The 18,198-nt window shown below is 46.5% G+C and overlaps 1 protein-coding gene across 2 annotated transcripts in view; it reads left to right on the forward strand.

The window, feature by feature from the left end:
* The window catches only part of LOC137437861 (spectrin beta chain, non-erythrocytic 1), a 156,225-nt gene that overhangs the window by 62,739 nt on the left and 75,288 nt on the right, over positions 1 to 18,198 (forward strand). For both annotated transcript variants that reach the window (XM_068132538.2, XM_068132541.2), the window contains 3 exons: positions 1,309 to 1,421; positions 3,015 to 3,202; positions 9,016 to 9,133. In XM_068132538.2, the coding sequence (XP_067988639.2) occupies positions 1,309 to 1,421; positions 3,015 to 3,202; positions 9,016 to 9,133 (419 nt within the window). The remainder of the gene's footprint in view (positions 1 to 1,308; positions 1,422 to 3,014; positions 3,203 to 9,015; positions 9,134 to 18,198) is intronic.

Consider the following 18,198-nt stretch of genomic DNA (forward strand, 5'->3'; position numbering starts at 1 on the left):
GATACAATTAGAGACAAGTTTTCATCAATAATATGCTTTATGGATCCTAAACGTATGGGGATACCAGTAGCCTCGTTCCACAACCAATGACTAGGAAACTGCTCCTGAAGTGAGCATATGTACCTCGTTCGCTCCACAAGGTAATTCATTCCAAGGGGGTACCCTTAGCCATTATGAGATGTTTGGAGTCGTGAAAAGAGCTGACAGTTTTCCCTTCCTCAGGAGATATGGTCAACATGATTTCATAACTGTATGTACACATGGTGAGCCAATGCAGGTGTTTCTTTTCTCGTACCACTGTACTGGCTTGTTTTTTTTTGGCATGATCCCACTTTTCCTGTTGTGGTGCTTCATTTGCTTGCAAGCTGTTTCTGTTCTTGTATGTTATCGCGACATTCATTTGCAGAATGACACATGTCCTTGGATAAGAACCGCGGTGCAATGCAACTGAACCCCTTTTCGTTCCTTAAACTTGAGGCCATTTCATCCGATATATTAATTTCTGCTGGAAGCACAAGCAAATTTTCCAATTGAAAAAGCATCAAGACAGTGTCAATGTCTCTGAGATTGTCTTTGGTTATTTGGTGATTCAGGGGCCTTTGAGCATGTGGCAAAAGGCTTCTTCGTTCGTATGCGGCACAAGGCTGCTGCTGGATAGCAACATTGCCTGATGGGTTGACTGTGTCCCCGATTCAGTGCCCTCTACTGGTTAGGACAACAATTTGGAATTCGTTCATGGTGCCGACAATAGCTAGTCTACTCTTCACGAAGGACACCGTGAGATATTTACTGTCAACCAACAAATGCTGGCAGACGGGACTCCCAGTTTAATGTCCATCCGAGGAACAGCACACACAATGATGAATCTCCCTGTCTGTGAAACACCGGGATGACAGTTTACAGCTGGGTGGGATTCAAACCCAGGCTAAGCAGCTTAGTGACATGTGCATACCTCCAAGACATCCTGTCAGCCCTGACAAAGGGATAAGAATGTGCTGATGTTACTGGGCTAACAAACTGTTCCGCTCGTTGGAATAGGATGGGAAAGCATCCCACAGGAATACTTTGCTGGCCTTGCTGAAGGAGGGGTTTCCTTGTGGATGATGGGATTCAGGTGGGAGAAGGCGGTGCTTAATCTGTTCCAGCAAAGGAACATTATTTGGTGCGAATGAAGCATCATTGTACCCTGAACACCAGCTAATGTTTTCTAACATACAATTTGTGGATAGTAGTTGCACAGGAATCTTAAAGTCCATCTTATAAAGCTGAAATATTCACAGATTAATGTAGTTCGTGCTATGGTTTCAGATGTTGCAGTCATGCACCCGGATGAGAAGTCGGTCATCACTTATGTCGTGACGTACTACCATTATTTTTCGAAGATGAAGGCTCTTGCAGTGGAAGGAAAGCGCATTGGAAAGGTAACCTGAGGCTTGAAGTTATACTGACATTGCCAATAAAGCCTCATGAGGAAACTTACTACGTGACGTAACATTTAAGGAGATAAAAAGGTGATAGGTAAAAGTAAATAAGGGAAAAGCAAAAAGAATGCAAAATAAGGAGAATGAAATTAATGAAATATTTGACATGGGTACAAAAGACAAAACATTCAAAGGTACAAAAGATCACAACCAGCTGACAAATAATGGTTCTGGAAGTTAGCAAAAAAAAAAACTTGTGTTGAAGGCCTCCTGCTGCATTCCTTGTAAGGGAACTCATATTGTTGTTATTAGTCCCCCACTGGTTTCACCAGAGGGGACGATAGGTTTGCTCTCCATCCGTCCCACGTGTGGTTTTTCAGACTTTTTCCCTTACCCTTTAACATATTCAACCGAAATGTCAAAGTGTCAAAGATTGCTCACCAAACCACGTCTCACTTACAGCAACTATACCACCTTTAGGAACCACCTTTAGAGGAAATTTTTCCCCGCAAAGCGGGGGTTGGCCATTTTTTGGGCACCGTGGTCCCCTTTTTGAAGCAATGTGTTACAGCCGGATGCCCTTCCTGCCACCAACCCTGTTGGTTGCCTTTTGCGACACACAGGGAATTACCAGTGAACTGGTACTCAATTTGCCGACCCCTGAAGGATGACAGGCTGAGTCAACCCCCCTGGCGTTAATTCAGCGATCGACCGGGAATCGAACGCAGGATCCTGGGATGCCAAGCTGGCACCCTAACCACTAAGCCAACACCAGGCTACTTACAGCAACTATGTTGTGTCATATCCCTCACCACCCAGCCTAGCTTCCCCCCCACTTTCTATTAAGCACTTTATCACTTGACTGCGTACACTCACTCACTTCTTATGGTAATCCCCCACTTTGATAGAAGTAAAAACCTAGGTTGGAGGTGCCCATCCCAACTTAGTAGAACGTTCCCATACACACCCGAAGTACAACCAGCACTTTTCAACTTATTTTGTCCAGGGATTTAGCAGTGCATAAAATACAGAGCCTGTTTGTAAACTGGCCGAGTAGTTTTCAAATCTATAACTTTTTCATATCGGCAATATTATTATAATAATGCATAACGATGGGACCTGTAATACACTCTTCCACCGAGAGCGGCGCTACATGATACACATTTGCATGGAATCTATGTCGTCTCCTCCCTCCCGAACGCCCTCAACTATTAATTTATTTATGCCTAAAAAACCCCCAGGCCTTACCCCAAATACAACCACCAAATCGCAACTCATTCTTTCCAGCGGTTTAGGAGAGCATACAAGTCAAACATATGTGTTTGAACACACCCACACACACCCACACACACGTGTATATTGTATTGCTATATTTTTATGTTTTTCAATCGTTGGGGTCTACATTTGTTGCTGTTTCAGTTTTTAATGTGACATCTATTCACACTTGGACACACACATATGCTAAAATTGTATGTCGTATGATTATTATTAATGAAAGGTGGAAGTTATAGATTAGGGGATAAATGATGTGTAGTTCTTAGTGTCGAGGTCCATAGGTGAGCTGCAAATTTATTGTCGCTTTCTTCCTGATAGGTTCTGGGCAGCGCAATGGAGACGGCACGGCTAATTGACCAATACGAGTCACTTGGCTCGGATCTCTTGCAATGGATTCAGCAAACCATATCCATTTTGGACAACCGCACCTTTGCCAATTCACTGCACGGTGTCCAGCTTCAGTTGCAGGCCTTTAATGCTTACCGCACAGAGGAAAAGCCACCTAAGTAAGCTGCACTAAACCAACATGGGAACTCACCACACTCTCTTGCTATTTTGTTCTTCTCATATACAGACTTGGCATTTAATATGGAATTTTTTTTTTTCTTGACTTGGGTTTACTTTCTGAACTCAGTATATCAATCTGGTGAGTTTCTTTTACCCTTCGGTGATGTCTTTGTTGAAAGAACCATGTCACTGATTGTCTTTCGCAGCAAGAAGTCAATAACAGGATTATATCACAGGTGGCGTGACAAAATGTAAGGACAGGTACATTTGACGACTGGCTTCACAATCGGGTATATAAGGGTTGTTGCGTTCTGTATTAGTGGAAAACAACTGCTGCACGTCTACAAAAGTTATTGCCGCTTCCTCTGGAGATGGTCCGTCAACTTGACAATGCTGTTTGTCATGGAGTGGTGACTTTACCAAATTCTGGCATGAAACAGCGTGCTATTGCTCGGCAGTATGGCATCACTCAAGGCCAGGTGTGAAAGATCCTGAAACGAAATGCTCAGAGGGGTGTCCCTACTCCAATACCGAGGCCAGGACGTCCACGCAGAACCACAAGGAGAGATGATAGCTAGCTGCACCGGTTAGTCTGCAATGGCCGTACCAAGTCAGCTAATCGGCTTAGGGCTGAGTGACAGCAACTGACAAATGTGCCTGTATCCAGAAGGCTAGTCAACCAACGACTGGTTCAAGCAGGCTATTGTGCCAGGCGTCCCCTGAGAAAGCCACGCCTGACCAGACAACACAGCCAGCGCCGATTGCAGTGGGCCAGAGAGCACCGTCAATGGCAGCCAGGACACTGGAATCACGTGACCTTCAGTGACGAGTCTAGATTTCTGGTCTATCGTCAAGATGGCCGCGTCCGAGTGCGCAGACAAGTGCTTGAAGCCCACAACGAAGATTGTATAGTGCCAAGAGTCCAAGCTGGAGGTGGTGGGGTGATCGTTTGGGCTGCTTTTCATGCAGGGGGCAAAACTGACCTGGTTGTTCTGAATGGAAACCTGAACCAGTTCAAGTACAGGGTCATTCTGGAAGAAACATTGCTTCCATTTGCACGTGCAGCCTTTCGAGGAAACTTTGTCTTCCAAGATGACAATGCACGGCCTCATCATGCTCGCATGATCCAACACTTTCTTGCTGACCATGGTGTAGAGCATATGGAGTGGCCTGCCATGTCCCCGGATATGAATCCGATAGAGAACTTGTGGGCAGAATTAACGCGTCAAATCGACAACTTGGACCAGCAGCCGACCTCTGTGCGTGAATTGCAGCAGGCTATTGTCACTTTTTTTTCTTCTTTTTTTTTCCGGTTTCCGGTTCCTCGGGTGAGTGAGGCGTGCTTCGAGCTCTCCACGGCATCGAAGTTTAAGTATTTTCCCATTCTTGTCTTTGTCAAATTTCCACTGGTTATTTTGCTGTGTACGTGTTATTGTGTGTTTCTGGTTGGTATTGGTTTGTAATTCGTACAAACTTGTGTGTAGTTAATCGTTTTCTGGGTCGTACCTCGTGCGCGGCCTGGTGACTTGGGGCTTCCCTCCCCCCGTCGTGTGTTTTGTCGGTTTGGGTTATTTCCTTCGCTGTATTGCTTGTTTCTTTTATTTTATTTTCTCCCCCTCACCTCACCTCCCGAGACAAAGAATTCTATATTGATTCTTTCTCTCCTCCCGGACACGTGTTTGTTCGCTCTCCTCCTCGTCTCGACTTGTGCCCCGCCCTCTGTATCTCGTTTCTCTTCCGCCTCTGCTCCTTCCTTCTTAAATCCACGTTCTCGCTTGGAGACTTTTCCCAGATTATTTTTCATGGTTTTCATGGTTCTGTTTGGATATTGTTGGAATATGTTTAAACCGCAACCGTGATGCTGACGCCGCCCCCCCCCCCCCCCATAAAAACATTGCCTCAAAAAGAGAACCATGACAATTACAACTACATATGGGCAAGGTGCAGCCCGAAGTGGAGATCGGTTTTTGCGGTTTGGGACATGGAATGTAGGGACAATGACAGGGAGATCAGGAGAAGTGGTGGAAGTATTGGTCTGAAGAAGAGTGGACATATGTTGTGTGCAAGAGACGAGATGGAAGGGAAGTGGTGTGAGAATGGTGAAGGGTAGGCAGGGACAGAAATACAAGTTTGTGTGGCAAGGGTGCCCGGAGGGCGTGAATGGTGTTGGTGTCCTGTTTTCTGAGGAGTTTGTAGACAGTGTGGTGAGTGTGACTATAGTGAGTGATAGGTTGATGATGGTGAAAATGATGATTGGAAAGCTCTTGGTGAACGTCATCTCGGGATATACTCCGCAGGTTGGTCGAAGCAATGAAGAGAAGGACAAGTTCTGGTGTGCGATAGAGAAGCTGATGGAAAACGTGAAAGATGAGGAAGTTGTTGTGGTGGGAGGAGACCTGAATGGACATGTGGGAAGGAGTATGGATGGTTTTGAGGGAGTTCATGGGGGTTACGGATATGGTGTGAGAATTGGAGAAGGTGAAAGGATTTTGGAGTTTGCTGATGGAGCTGATTTGTTGATTTGTAATACTCAGTTCCAGAAAGAGGATAATAAGCTTGTTACATACACGTCAGGTGGGTCGACGACAACCGTTGACTACCTGATGGTGCGTAGGCGAGATAGGGGGCACCTCCGGGACACAAAGGTGATCCCGGGGGAGGAGGCTGTTTCACAGCACCACTTGGTTGTCTGCGACATAAGGGTGAAAGGTGCGAGGATAGCTCGGCGGGTGAAGTACCAACCAAGAATGAAGGTGTGGAGGTTGAAAGAGGTGACAGTAAGGGAGGCATTAAAAGAGAGGCTGAGTAGGGTAGAGGATGATGTGGTTGAGCTTGAAAGTGGTTGGATGTCAATGAAAGCTAGTCTGTTGGGAGCCGTTGGTGAGGTATGTGGATGGACAAAAGGACCACCGAGGCACTCGGAAACATGGTGGTGGGATGATGAAGTTGGAAAGAGGATTGACGAGAAGAGGAAGAAGTTCAAGGAGTGGCAGAAGGCGAAGGGTACGGGAGCAGAAACAGCAGAGCATGAAAGTTATAAGGCAGCCAGGAAGGCTGCAAAGAAAGAGGTAGCAAAGGCGCAGGAGGCATGTAGGAAAATGTTCGGAGAACGCTTGGATTCGGAAGAGGGTCAGAAAGCAGTATTCAGGATTGCAAAGCACATAGCGAAAGAGATGTGTGATGTGATGGGGGGTGAGTTGCTTGAAGGATGAAGTGGGACAAATCGTTGTCGACCCAGATGGAATTAAAGGAAGATGGAAAAGATATATGGAAATGCTGTTGAATACAGAGAATAAATGGGATGGCAACATAGAGAGTAACCCAGTTTTAGGACCGGCAGAGAAGACAACCGAGAATGAAGTTGAGGAAGCGATAAAAGCAATGAAGAGTGGAAAAGCGGGAGGGCCGACGGGAGTTGTGGGAGATATGTTGAAGGCAGCAGGAAGTTGGGGTGTGAAGAGAATGACACTGATGTGTAATCTGGTGGTGAAAGAAGGCCGCATTCCAGTGGATTGGGAACTGAGTACCCTCGTCCCTCTATACAAGGGGAAAGGTGACCCTCTGGAGTGTGGCTCGTACCGAACGATAAAGTTATTGGAGCATGGAATGAAGGTATTGGAAAGGGTGTTGGAGAGGAGGATAAGGAAGAAAGTGAAGATCGACGAAATGCAGTTTGGATTTATGCCAGGAAGAGGAATGACAGATGCGCTTTTCATTGTGAGGCAGTTGCAGGAGAAGTACATGGAGAAGAGGAAGAAGTTGTTTTTTGGGTTCGTTGATCTGGAGAAAGCATTCGATAGGGTTCCACGCAAAGTATTGACATGGGCATTGAGGAAGTTAGGAGTAGAGGAATGGTTGATCAGAGTGGTGATGGCAATGTACAAAAGAGCGCGCACAGCTGTAAGGACGAAGGACGGGAACAGTGGTGAGTTTGAGGTGAAGGTGGGAGTGCATCAGGGGTCGGTACTAAGTCCACTACTATTTGTAGCTGTGATGGAGGTGCTGGCTCAGAACGTAAAGGAGGGTTTACCGTGGGAGTTGTTGTATGCAGATGATCTGGTGTTGATGGCGGAAAGTATGGATGGACTGAAGGAAAAGATGAACAAGTGGAAGGAATGTATGGAGACAAAAGGTCTGAAGGTGAATATCGGAAAGACAAAGGTGATGGCAAGTGGTAAAGCATGTGGTGAGGTGGAAAGAACTGGGAAGTGGCCGTGTGCTGTGTGCAGGAAGGGTGTCGGAGTGAACTCCATTCAATGTACAATGTGTGCTGAGTGGGTTCATCAAAAATGTAGTGGTCTGAGAGGGTCATTAACCAGTGTGGCAGCTACATTCAAATGTAAGGTGTGCACAGAGGTAGCTGCAGATGGAGGAAATGTTGAGTTGGATCTTGGAGACGGCGTGAAGCTGGAAGGTGTGAAAACATTTTGCTACCTCGGAGACATGCTGAATGGAGAAGGTGGATCAGACTCGGCAACGGTTGCTCGAGTGAGATGTGCATGGAAGAAGTTTCGGGAACTGAGTGGCGTGCTGATGAGGAGGAGAGTGTCGCTGAAGCTGAAGGGAAAGGTGTATGCTGCATGTGTGAGAAGTGTTATGATTTATGGGAGCGAGACATGGGTAATGAACGTAGAGCAGCAACGAAGGCTGGAAAGGGTGGAAATGTGAATGGTTCGATGGATGTGCGGAGTGTCGTTGAGAGAGAAGAAGACAAATGATGAATTGCGAAAGATGATGGGAATATTGCCTGTGATTGATGCTGTGAAGAGGAACAGGCTGAGATGGTTTGGTCATGTGTTGAGGAAGGATGAAAGTGACTGGTTGAGAAGAGTGATGGAAATTGATGAAGAAGGAAGTAGAGGACGGGGAAGACCGAGAAAGACTTGGCTAAAGATGGTGGAAGAAGAAATGCGGGCAAGGGGGTTAACAAGGAGAGATGCAGAAAATAGGGCAAAATGGAGAAGATTGTCATGGGGACCGCAAGGCTGACCCCCGCTCTAGCAGGGAAAATGGCCTTAAAATGCATGTTGTATTGTCACTGCATGGCAAGCGATTCCTGTGCAAGCCTTGGCAAATCTCGTGAACAGCATGCCTCGACGTGTACGTGCTCTCCTGAATGCTCGTGGCGGTTACACGAAGTACTGAACTGTAATTTTACTGTCCGTAATCCCAGTCATAATTTAGCTTTTGTTTTTGTTGAAATTTTTTTTGGCTAATGTGCAAAATAAAGAGATACTTCTGGAAAACGTACAGAAGTTTAACACAGTACTGTCCGTGAATTGAGTTCGATATCAGTTTACATCACTTTCAAGGATCAATTTATTTGCTTCAAAATGTCAAATGTGGTTTTTGTTTCTTTTAAAGGTCACATTAACAAAATCTAGAATAATTTCAACATAATTCCAATGAACTTTTGGTTCTAAGTCATCTTGAAAAGTAAGTTCACCCCCACAAAAAAAATATTCCATATTAAATGCCAAGTCTGTACTCGGAGTGCAGTGGAGAGGGTGCTGAATGAAGGAGAGAATGGAGTGGATGTTGGAGGCCCTCCCCATATAATGGGTCGAGTGGAATAGTGATCTGTGCACATGTGTAATATTATTAGTATTCATTTGAAGTTGGATTTTACAAATAGCACTGACCCTTTTAAGAAATTACTGAATATATCAACATTTAATAAATGTCCGAGGATGGAATTAACACCATCTTAAAGAGAACAGCAAAAGGACACATAAAGACCTTTGACTACATTCTGTTGTAACTCATTCTTCTGTTGTTTCCTTTCTCTGGCCGTTGTATTGTGTTTTGGCAGATTTACAGAGAAGGGAAATCTTGAGGTATCGCTTTTCACGATACAGAGCCGTCTTCGTGCCAACAACCAAAAGGCGTACCTGCCTTCTGAGGGCCATCTCATCTCAGATGTCAACAAGGTCTTGCTGTCGCGCCAGCTGTCTGTGTCCTACCGACCTGTGGCCATGCAAATTGTTTATGAATCCAACTGTTGTGCTTTTCATTTTACGGCATAATATACCTCCTTGACCAGCGGTTCTTAACCTGGGGGTCGTGACGTACGCGCATACGCGAACAAAATACTGTGTGTGGTATGTACCTTTGTTAGGTTCCTAAAAATGGGCTCAACAAATTGATATGTTATTTATGACCCCCAGGTTACGAACCGCTGTCCTAGACCTTTGCAATTGGGAATGTTTACGTGCATGTGAGGTTCAAATGTTTTTCATGTTATTTGTACTATGTCGTCCAATTGTTTTACTGGCCTGTAACCTTTAACTTCAAAATTCCAGGTCGACAGAAACACCGTCGCAGGATAACAAAAACTTTAAATCGTGCACTTAATTTATAACTGTCACAAAGGATGTGAAGAGTTAACATAATAGCGAATCGAGGAAAATACCCTGTCTGAAAATAATAGGAGGGAAACATGATCTTCTTTGGTATGCCTTGGTCAGGATTCATGGAAGAATTAAACGATAATTATTTACATACAATAATGGAGCGCAAAGCATATCTATAGACATGGAGATCAGAAATGGGTACCGTTATCATATTGCTTTTGAAAATGGATATAATGGCAAGACAAACATGCTTTTTATCTCCTATCTGGTTTTGTGAGATTATGACACAGGTTATGTGCAATCTATATATACGCGGAACATGGCCGCAAATAGAAAAAAGAGTGAATTTGCGGGACACTTTTCCATGATTAGAGAAACAGGTCGCATTTTATCAACTGCGAATAGCGGGGTCCGACTATATACACACACATGCAGTGCCTTCAGAAGGTATTCGCGCCACTTGAATTTTCTCACATTTTGTTGTGTTACGTTACAGCCTGAATTAAAAATGCATTAAATTGAGATTTTTATTGTCACGGATCTACACATAATACATACACCTAATGTCAGCGGAATTATTTTTTTAGAAATTTCTTCAAAATAATTAAAATTGAATACAGAAATATCTAATTTACACAAGTATTCAACCCCCTGAGTCAATACTTTGTAGAAGAGCCTTTTGCAGTGATTACACCTTCGAGTCTTCTTTGATATGTATGTATTAGCTTTGCACATCCTGATTTGGGGAGTTTCACCCATTCTTCCTTGCAAATTTGCTCAAGCTCTTTCAAGTTGGATCGTGAGCGTCGGTAATCAACAATCTTCAAGTCTTTTCACAGATTAATTTATCAATGGTATTCAAGTCTGGGTTTGGCTGGGCTACTCGAGGACTTTCACATTCTTGTTCTGAAGCCATTCCAGTGTTGCTCTGGCTGTATGGTTGGAGCCATTGTCTTATTGGAATATAAATCCTCACCACAGTCTAAGGTCTTTTGCACTCTGAAGCAGGTTATCCTCAAGGATTTGCCTGTATTTGGCTTAAATTCATTGTTTCCTCTATCCTTGCAAGTCTCCCAGTCCCTGCCGCTGAAAAGAATCACCATAGCATGATGCTGCCACCACCATGCTTCACAGTTGGGATGGCGTTAGATGGGTCATGAGCTGTGCTCTGTTTCTGCCAGATATAGCGCTTTGCATTCAGGCCAAAAAGTTAAATTTTCATCTCATCAGACCACATGATCTCTTGCCTCATGCTCCCAGTATTTCACGTGCCTTTTTGCAAATTCCAGGCGTGCTGTCATGTACCTTTTCACAGATTCCAAACGGCTTCCTTCTGGACACTCTCTCCTACAAAGCCGAGATTAGTGAAGTGCTGCAGAGACTGTTGTCCTTCTGGCAGTTTCTCCTATCTCAGCCAAATAACTCTGATGTTCTGTCAGAGTGGTCATTGGGTTATTGGTCACCTCCCTGACCAAGATCTTGCCCGGTTGCTGAGTTTGGTATGACGGCCAGCTCTAGGAAGAGACTGGGTAGCTCCATATTATTTCTATTTCCTAATGATGGAGCCCACTGTGCTCTTCGGAACTTTCAACACTCTAGAAACGCTTCCCCAGATATATGCCTCCTCACAATTCTATCTCGGAGTTCCACAGACAAGTCCTTGGACTTCATGGTGGAGTTTCTGCTCTGATATGCACTGTCAACTGTGGGATCTTGTATGGAAAGTTGTGTTTCTTTCTAAATAATGTCCAATCAATTTAATTGGCACATGTGGATTCCAATCAAGTTGTAGAGACATATCCAGAATGATCAAAATAAATTGGATGCATCTGAGCTCAATTTAGGGTGTCACAGCAAAGTGGTTTAATACTTATTGTCCCCCATCGCACCGCGGAGCGAAAGGGGGACTATGGTTTTCCCCTCCGTCCGTGTGTGCGTCCGTCCGTCTGTCCGTGCATGCGTGCGAACGTGCGTGCGTGCGTAAGCGAAGGACCGAATTCTAATTTTGTGTGTGGGTGCAACTAGGCATAAGGAAGAACGCTATTGAAAATTGGGCCGCCACGTCAAACGCCAAGATGGCCGCCACCATATATATGTCTGAACCTTGTGAGCGAAATATCTTGAAAAATAAACGAACTACTAACTTCTAATCTGGTGTGTGGGTGTATCTACGCATAAGGAATAACGCTATTGAAAATTGGGTCGCCACGTCAAAATCCAAGATGGCCGCCGCCATGTATGTCTGAACCTTGTGAGTGGAATATCTTGAAAAACAAGCGAAGTACCAACTTCTAATCTGGTGTGTGGGTGTATCTAGGCATAAGGAAAAACGCTATTGAAAATTGGGTCGCCATGTCAAAATCCAAGATGGTCGCCACCATGGATGTCTGAACCTTGTGAGCGAAATATCTTGAAAAATAAGTGAAGTACTAACTTCTAATCTGGTGTGTGGGTGTATCTAGGCATAAGGAAGAACGCTATTGAAAATTGGGTCACCACGTCAAAATCCAAGATGGCCGCCGCCATGTATGTCTGAACCTTGTGAGCGGAATATCTTGAAAAATAAGCGAAGTACTAACTTCTAATCTGGTGTGTGGGTGTATCTAGGCATAAGGAAGAACGCTATTGAAAATTGGGTCGCCACGTCAAAATCCAAGATGGCCGCCTTGCGTCTTCCACTTTGTCAACTCACATCACTTCACCGACGGGGGACCTAGGCATAACGCTTGTTGACACAAGACATTTCAGCTTTTCATTTTTAATTATTTTGTAACATTTCGTCAAAAAAAAATTCTAATTTGACATTATAGGGTATCATGTGTAGATCAGTGACAAAAACAGTCTCAATTCAAACAATTTTTAATTCAGGTTGAAATACAACAAAATGTGAAAAAAGTGAAGGGGTGTGAATACTTTCTGAAGGGTGTGTGTGTGTGTGTGTGTGTGTGTGTGTGTGTGTGTGTGTGTGTGTGTGTGTGTGTGTGTGCATATTTATACACACACACATATATATATATATATATATATATATATATATATATATATATATATATATATATATACATACATACATGTATGTATATATGTATGTATGTATGTATGTATATATATTGTTACAGATCGCGGTTAGATGTTATAGACCGAGCGGTGGTGTAAGACCGCGACCTAACAAAACTCACCCGATTCACCCAGACTTTGGCCGTATCGCACCCCAGCTGCTCAATGAGGGAAAAGACGAAAACGACGCAATGCAAAGAGGAAAACGAAGACAAAAAGGTTGGAAATACTACTAAATTTATTTACTATTTACACACATAAGCAAAAAGAAAGCAGGCACGTTTATTTACAGGCACATGAGACGCAGGTGACACAGTGAAAATGATTAGCTTATGCAGACTTGACTTAACTACCCAGGACAGAACAAACAAAGACACTGACTCACGCGGGGAATGCCAGGAATGGCAGAAGGTGGACGGCTGGAGGTGCACGCTTGGTGGAGCCAACACGGAGCTTGGTGGAGCCAACACGGAGCTTGGTGGAGCCAACACGGAGCTTGGTGGAGGGGAACGCTCGGTGGAGCCAACACGGAGCTTGGTGGAGCCTTGGTGTGACGGGTTCTCTCTTCTCTGTAAAAGCTCAACCGTCTTGTCTCTGGTAAAAGCTCAACTCTTCCAGTCTCTTGTAAAAGCGAATCTCTCTGACTCCTCTCCACGGCTTGGGCTCCCTTGTGTCTGCCGGTAAAAACTCATCTCCTTTGGCCACACCCCTGCCTTGGGTTATATAGGCCCCCGCCCCTCAACCTTTGCGAACCTCCCCGACCGCTCTTCCTCCGCCCTCTGTAGCCAAACCCCTGGCTCATGGTTGGTCGAGCGGGGCTGGTTCACTCCTCCCCCTCTATGACGAGGTGGAGACACGCCTTTCTTCCCCAACCCTGCCTCGTGGCCAATGGCGGCAATTGGATCGGAGGTAATTGGTGATGGGAATGGAAGGGAATCTATCTCTTTCACTGGTGCAATGGAGTACTTCAATTAATGGGAGACACAGCCTTACCCTAAAACACAGAATAAGAGATAACTATCAACAGGTATATTCTATTACTTGGCTGACGTGTATGCTTGTGGACTATGGGACGCCCTTTTGGTCTTTACACAGCTCCGGAGGCAGGAGGCACAGAATAAACAATAATCACAATAATAAAGCACACAATAAAAAAAATATACAGTCCTCATAGGCGCAACAATATATATTGTTACAGACACGACTTTGATGTTAAAGTGGGCCGAGCGGAATGGCCGTCGTGTCCGCACAAATTACCCGACTATACTCGACGTTGACGAAGCCGCGCCACGCTGGCTCAATAAGAAAAAGAAGACACCCGGCTGGATTACAATAACACAATACGACACCAATGTTTCGATTCTCAAGTATATTCGTACGGAAAAGGTTAGATTACAGGGGCGAGAGGTACATCATAGGAAGACAGGCACTTAGACACAACCTTATATTATTCCCGACAGACCACAGAGAAACAGGACAAAAACTGACTCACACGGGGATTGATGGCTAGGAAAGCGGGTATTCGATGGCCAGCACAAGGTGCACCTTGTGCTCAGGGACAGGATGGCGCGGCCCAAAAGATGCAGGAGGTCTCTCAGCGCTCGAGGTGGCGTCTTGTCGTCTCAAGCTGGGGGCGCATCTCACGTCACATCCGGCGCGGGGCCGCGTATATCCGGCGGGGAGTGACACGCCCTCGGCTCGTTAGCTCCGCCTCGTGGAATCGGCACGTTGCTTCTCATTGGGTGCGTGCGGGGGGGGTTACTGGCTCCGCCCCTGACGAGGAGCTGACAGCCAGCCCCTTCGGGGTAACCCCGTGGAGCGCATGGTCTGGAGCTAATCGAGCCGGTGTGAGGACGCATCCTCCCCCGCTCCGCCGCCATCTCCTCTGTTGTTGTTGTAATTGTTGTTGTAGTTGTTGTTATTGTTGTTGTTTGGGGAAGAAGATGGGAGGAGGTATGGGAAAGGTCCTAAACTCACTACTGATGCCATATAATCACATTCTGGTGCAACGAAGAGTCATAATTAATGGAAACGAGGCCTTAACTGACATAGATTAAGAATAACTAGGAAGATGTCCGAAAGTTGTCTACGTGTGGTGCGGTGGACCTGGGCACGACATTTAATGGGGGAATAAGGGGAAGGTCGGCTCTACTGATTGTTATTTACATGCAATGGGACTAGGGAATGGGGGACTGGGGAAAGTTGGGGAGTATTGGAGAAAATAGGGGAATATTTACAAGCGGATATGGAGGCCAAATTCCATATTCGCAACATTGCACCCTTCTCTACCCTCGGGGCGTCCCGACCCGATAAATTTTTACCTACTTTAGTGTGGCACGCAATGTAGTTCCCTCTACTATTAACTCTACCCTGAGTGCGACAGTTTTACAGATATTCACAAATGAGTAAATATGTCCCCCTGCGACGTTGCACCCTTCTCCTCACAGAAACACACCCACAGGATAACCGAATCCGGAAAGAATTCTCAAACTAAACATACAGCCGGTAGGGAGCATTATTTACAAGACTACGCTGCTATTTACACTACGATCCAGGACCTGTTTTTGGAGGAACACATGCAGATGTTATGCATAGAGAGAGCGCGCTTGCCAACATCGATACACCAACCCACGAGTGCTCTGTGGCCGACGGCCTTTAATAACGTACAGAGCACCCTTTCCCAGCATCAAAAGCACCACCCCACCACCAATCGGTGCAGTCACCATTGTTCAATGATTAAAAATAAATGCGACAACCCCTAACCCTGCAGGTGTCTCTTGCTCTTCTTGTGGTGCACTTGGTGGTAACTAAAAGTGGTTCACCTGTATGGCATAGGTGCCACGTTGACCCATAGGTCCATCCCCGGGTGGTGCTTGGCCGCAAACGAACTGCGGTCCATTGTGGGTGGCCACAAACATTGCGGTCCATATGGTGTATCGATCCCGGCAGCAAACAGCGAAAGTGCAGGCCCACAACTGCGCAGCCAGCACCTCTCTCTCCTCTCTCTCTACCCCAAAGCCAGATCCTCGGAGGTGGGAGACAAAAGAAGAAACAAGTGAGTAAGGTGGTAAGGGCGCAAAAGTGCACGCAATGTAAGGTGATGCACACTGGGGGCACATGGGAACCAGGTGAGACAGGTACGTTCCTATCGTACGCCCCCCCCCCACCAGGTAACCTACATGGCCCCTCCCTTACCCCTTACTGTATCCACAAAACACAACACTACCCATAAACATCTACTTTACAAATCAACAAACATCCCTACTGTCTTCCCCGTTCCTCCCATATACCAAATTCGTCTTCTCTCCCTCCTAACCAATCAAATTTGCCATTTTCAACTCTCATCAAAATTTGCCATTTTCAACTCAACATCAAAATTTGCCATTACCAATTCATCATCAGTCCCTCCTAGGGAGGGAGAGATGGAATCACCCCAATGTCTCATCCACGTCGTGATGCGTCTCACAAATCCTCACAGCAATCTCATTTCCTGCACAAAACAAAGAAAACACAGGTGTGGAGTCATCATCATCACCACAGGTAAGTGGCTGCGTATGGTGCGACAGGTTCATCAATCCTAACTATCTCCTAAATGACTTTAACAACTTTACACTACCCGGGGTCTTTCTCCGGCCAAACCATTGGCCCTCTTACACTATGGGTTCTAAAAACCAATTCCCATTGGCCAAACTGTGGTGCTCTTCAATTTGGGGTCTCACTCCCCCGATTCATCTCCCGGTGCCCTCGTACAATTTCTGGGCTGCGACGTGTACCTCTCCCAGTGGGTCTACCCACCTGCACACCTCCACCGCTGCAGTTGCCTCCGAGCTTACCTGCTCCTTACCCTAACCTAACTAACTGGGGCAGGCCCTCTGGCACTCTCCCCACTCGGTGCCCTCTCTGGCACTGGGCTACCCGGGTCCGTCCTCCGGATCCTCGGGCCCCATCCACAACTCTACCGGCTCCCAGAGCCCACCTGCGGCCTCACCTGGCCGACATCCTCACAGTGGTGGAGTGCCCAACCAACTACACACACTAACAGGCTACACGCCCAGCCATTTCCACAACACTAATGCACCCATCCACAACACCATTCTGCAACCGCACCACAAATGCCAATATCCAACCACAATTTACCTGTACCCTCTACCTAACACTTACACTACCCGCCCCGGGTATCCGTGATGGGGGTCCACTCTTCCCCCATCCACACCTTCGCACCATGCACACCACTCCGTACCACTCACTCCCACTCTCTCCACACACCTGTACCTGCACACCTGTGCTCTCACACCTGGTGCCACCTGCACCCTTCTCTCCCCAAGCGCATTCGCGCTGATCCACACACTCACTACTCATACACTGCTCCACACACCTGTCCAGTTGCACACCTGTGCAATCACACCTGTTCAATTCTCACACACACAGCATCATCTCAGCTAACTACTCCCTTCTGAAACTTGCGCTTCCCAGTCGTCCCTTTAACTATTGCGCTCCCACGTCATTAGCATCCATACTAATCTACCTGCGTCCCCACTACAGGTATCAGTCACTAACTAAACTTAACGTTACCTAATGTCAATCCTCGCTAGATCCCTACACGCCATATCCTAACCCACCCGGGCTAGTTTTCACTGCCATACACCCCATAAGCTATTGCTCCTTTGCCCCCCACCTGTGAGGGATGGTGGATTTGCCATCCCACCACATCGGGGGTCTCTCACTACCAATTTTGCACATCAAATTTCAACAAATTAAAAATTTGCCAATCACTGCCCATCATCTGCCAATCACTACTGCCAATCCCTTGCCAATCATCAAATTTTGTTTTTCTCTAATTTTGGGTCCAAAACACTAACCTCATCACCCAGTCGACTCACTAATACCTCTCGGTGCGCCACTCCCTGTCCAAAGCCCGGCTTCGTGAAGCCAAGCAATGGATGCTGGTTGTTTTGTGCCAGCGGCTGGATGCGTCCAGCACTCGGTGCAGGGAAGGAGGTTTACCCGGGCCGAGATCCCACGCACCATCTCGGCACGGAACCATCCAATGTCCCGATCTCGACCTGCCGGCACGTCTCAACAAAACGTGGTCGCCATAACGACCCTTCCTATCGGGCTGCCCGCTCCCCCTAGTGGAGCACGGACGCGGCCGTTCAAAGCGAGGCCCAGCACGCACCGAGGGCCCGATTCGGCTATAAGTCGTTCTCAACTCTACCCCGTCTAACGTCGATGCTTCACCTGCATGCTTACATCCCGCAGCCCATTCCTTGCTCACACATCCAGCCGTTTCCATGCTCCTCGTACCTTTCCTTACACACCCAGGTACACCCATTCCACTCACAGCCTTGGTCACACACCTGACCACCGAACACTTTGGCACACATTCGTTGGTCGCACACCTCACCAATACACCTCTTCGCGCCCCCTCCTCGGTCACCTCCTCTGTGACAATCACAGGTGTGCTCTCATTCGCACACCCAACCACGTGCCTCACCACCAACTCCAGCGTGCATTCCCACTCACGCTCTACCATTCCAGGTGTGCATCCTTCCATCCCAGGTGTACATCCTCGCTCACCTGTCACA

This window comes from Myxine glutinosa, chromosome 12 (assembly GCF_964187855.1).
Source record: "Myxine glutinosa chromosome 12, kmMyxGlut1.1, whole genome shotgun sequence".
Lineage (NCBI taxonomy): Eukaryota > Metazoa > Chordata > Myxini > Myxiniformes > Myxinidae > Myxine > Myxine glutinosa.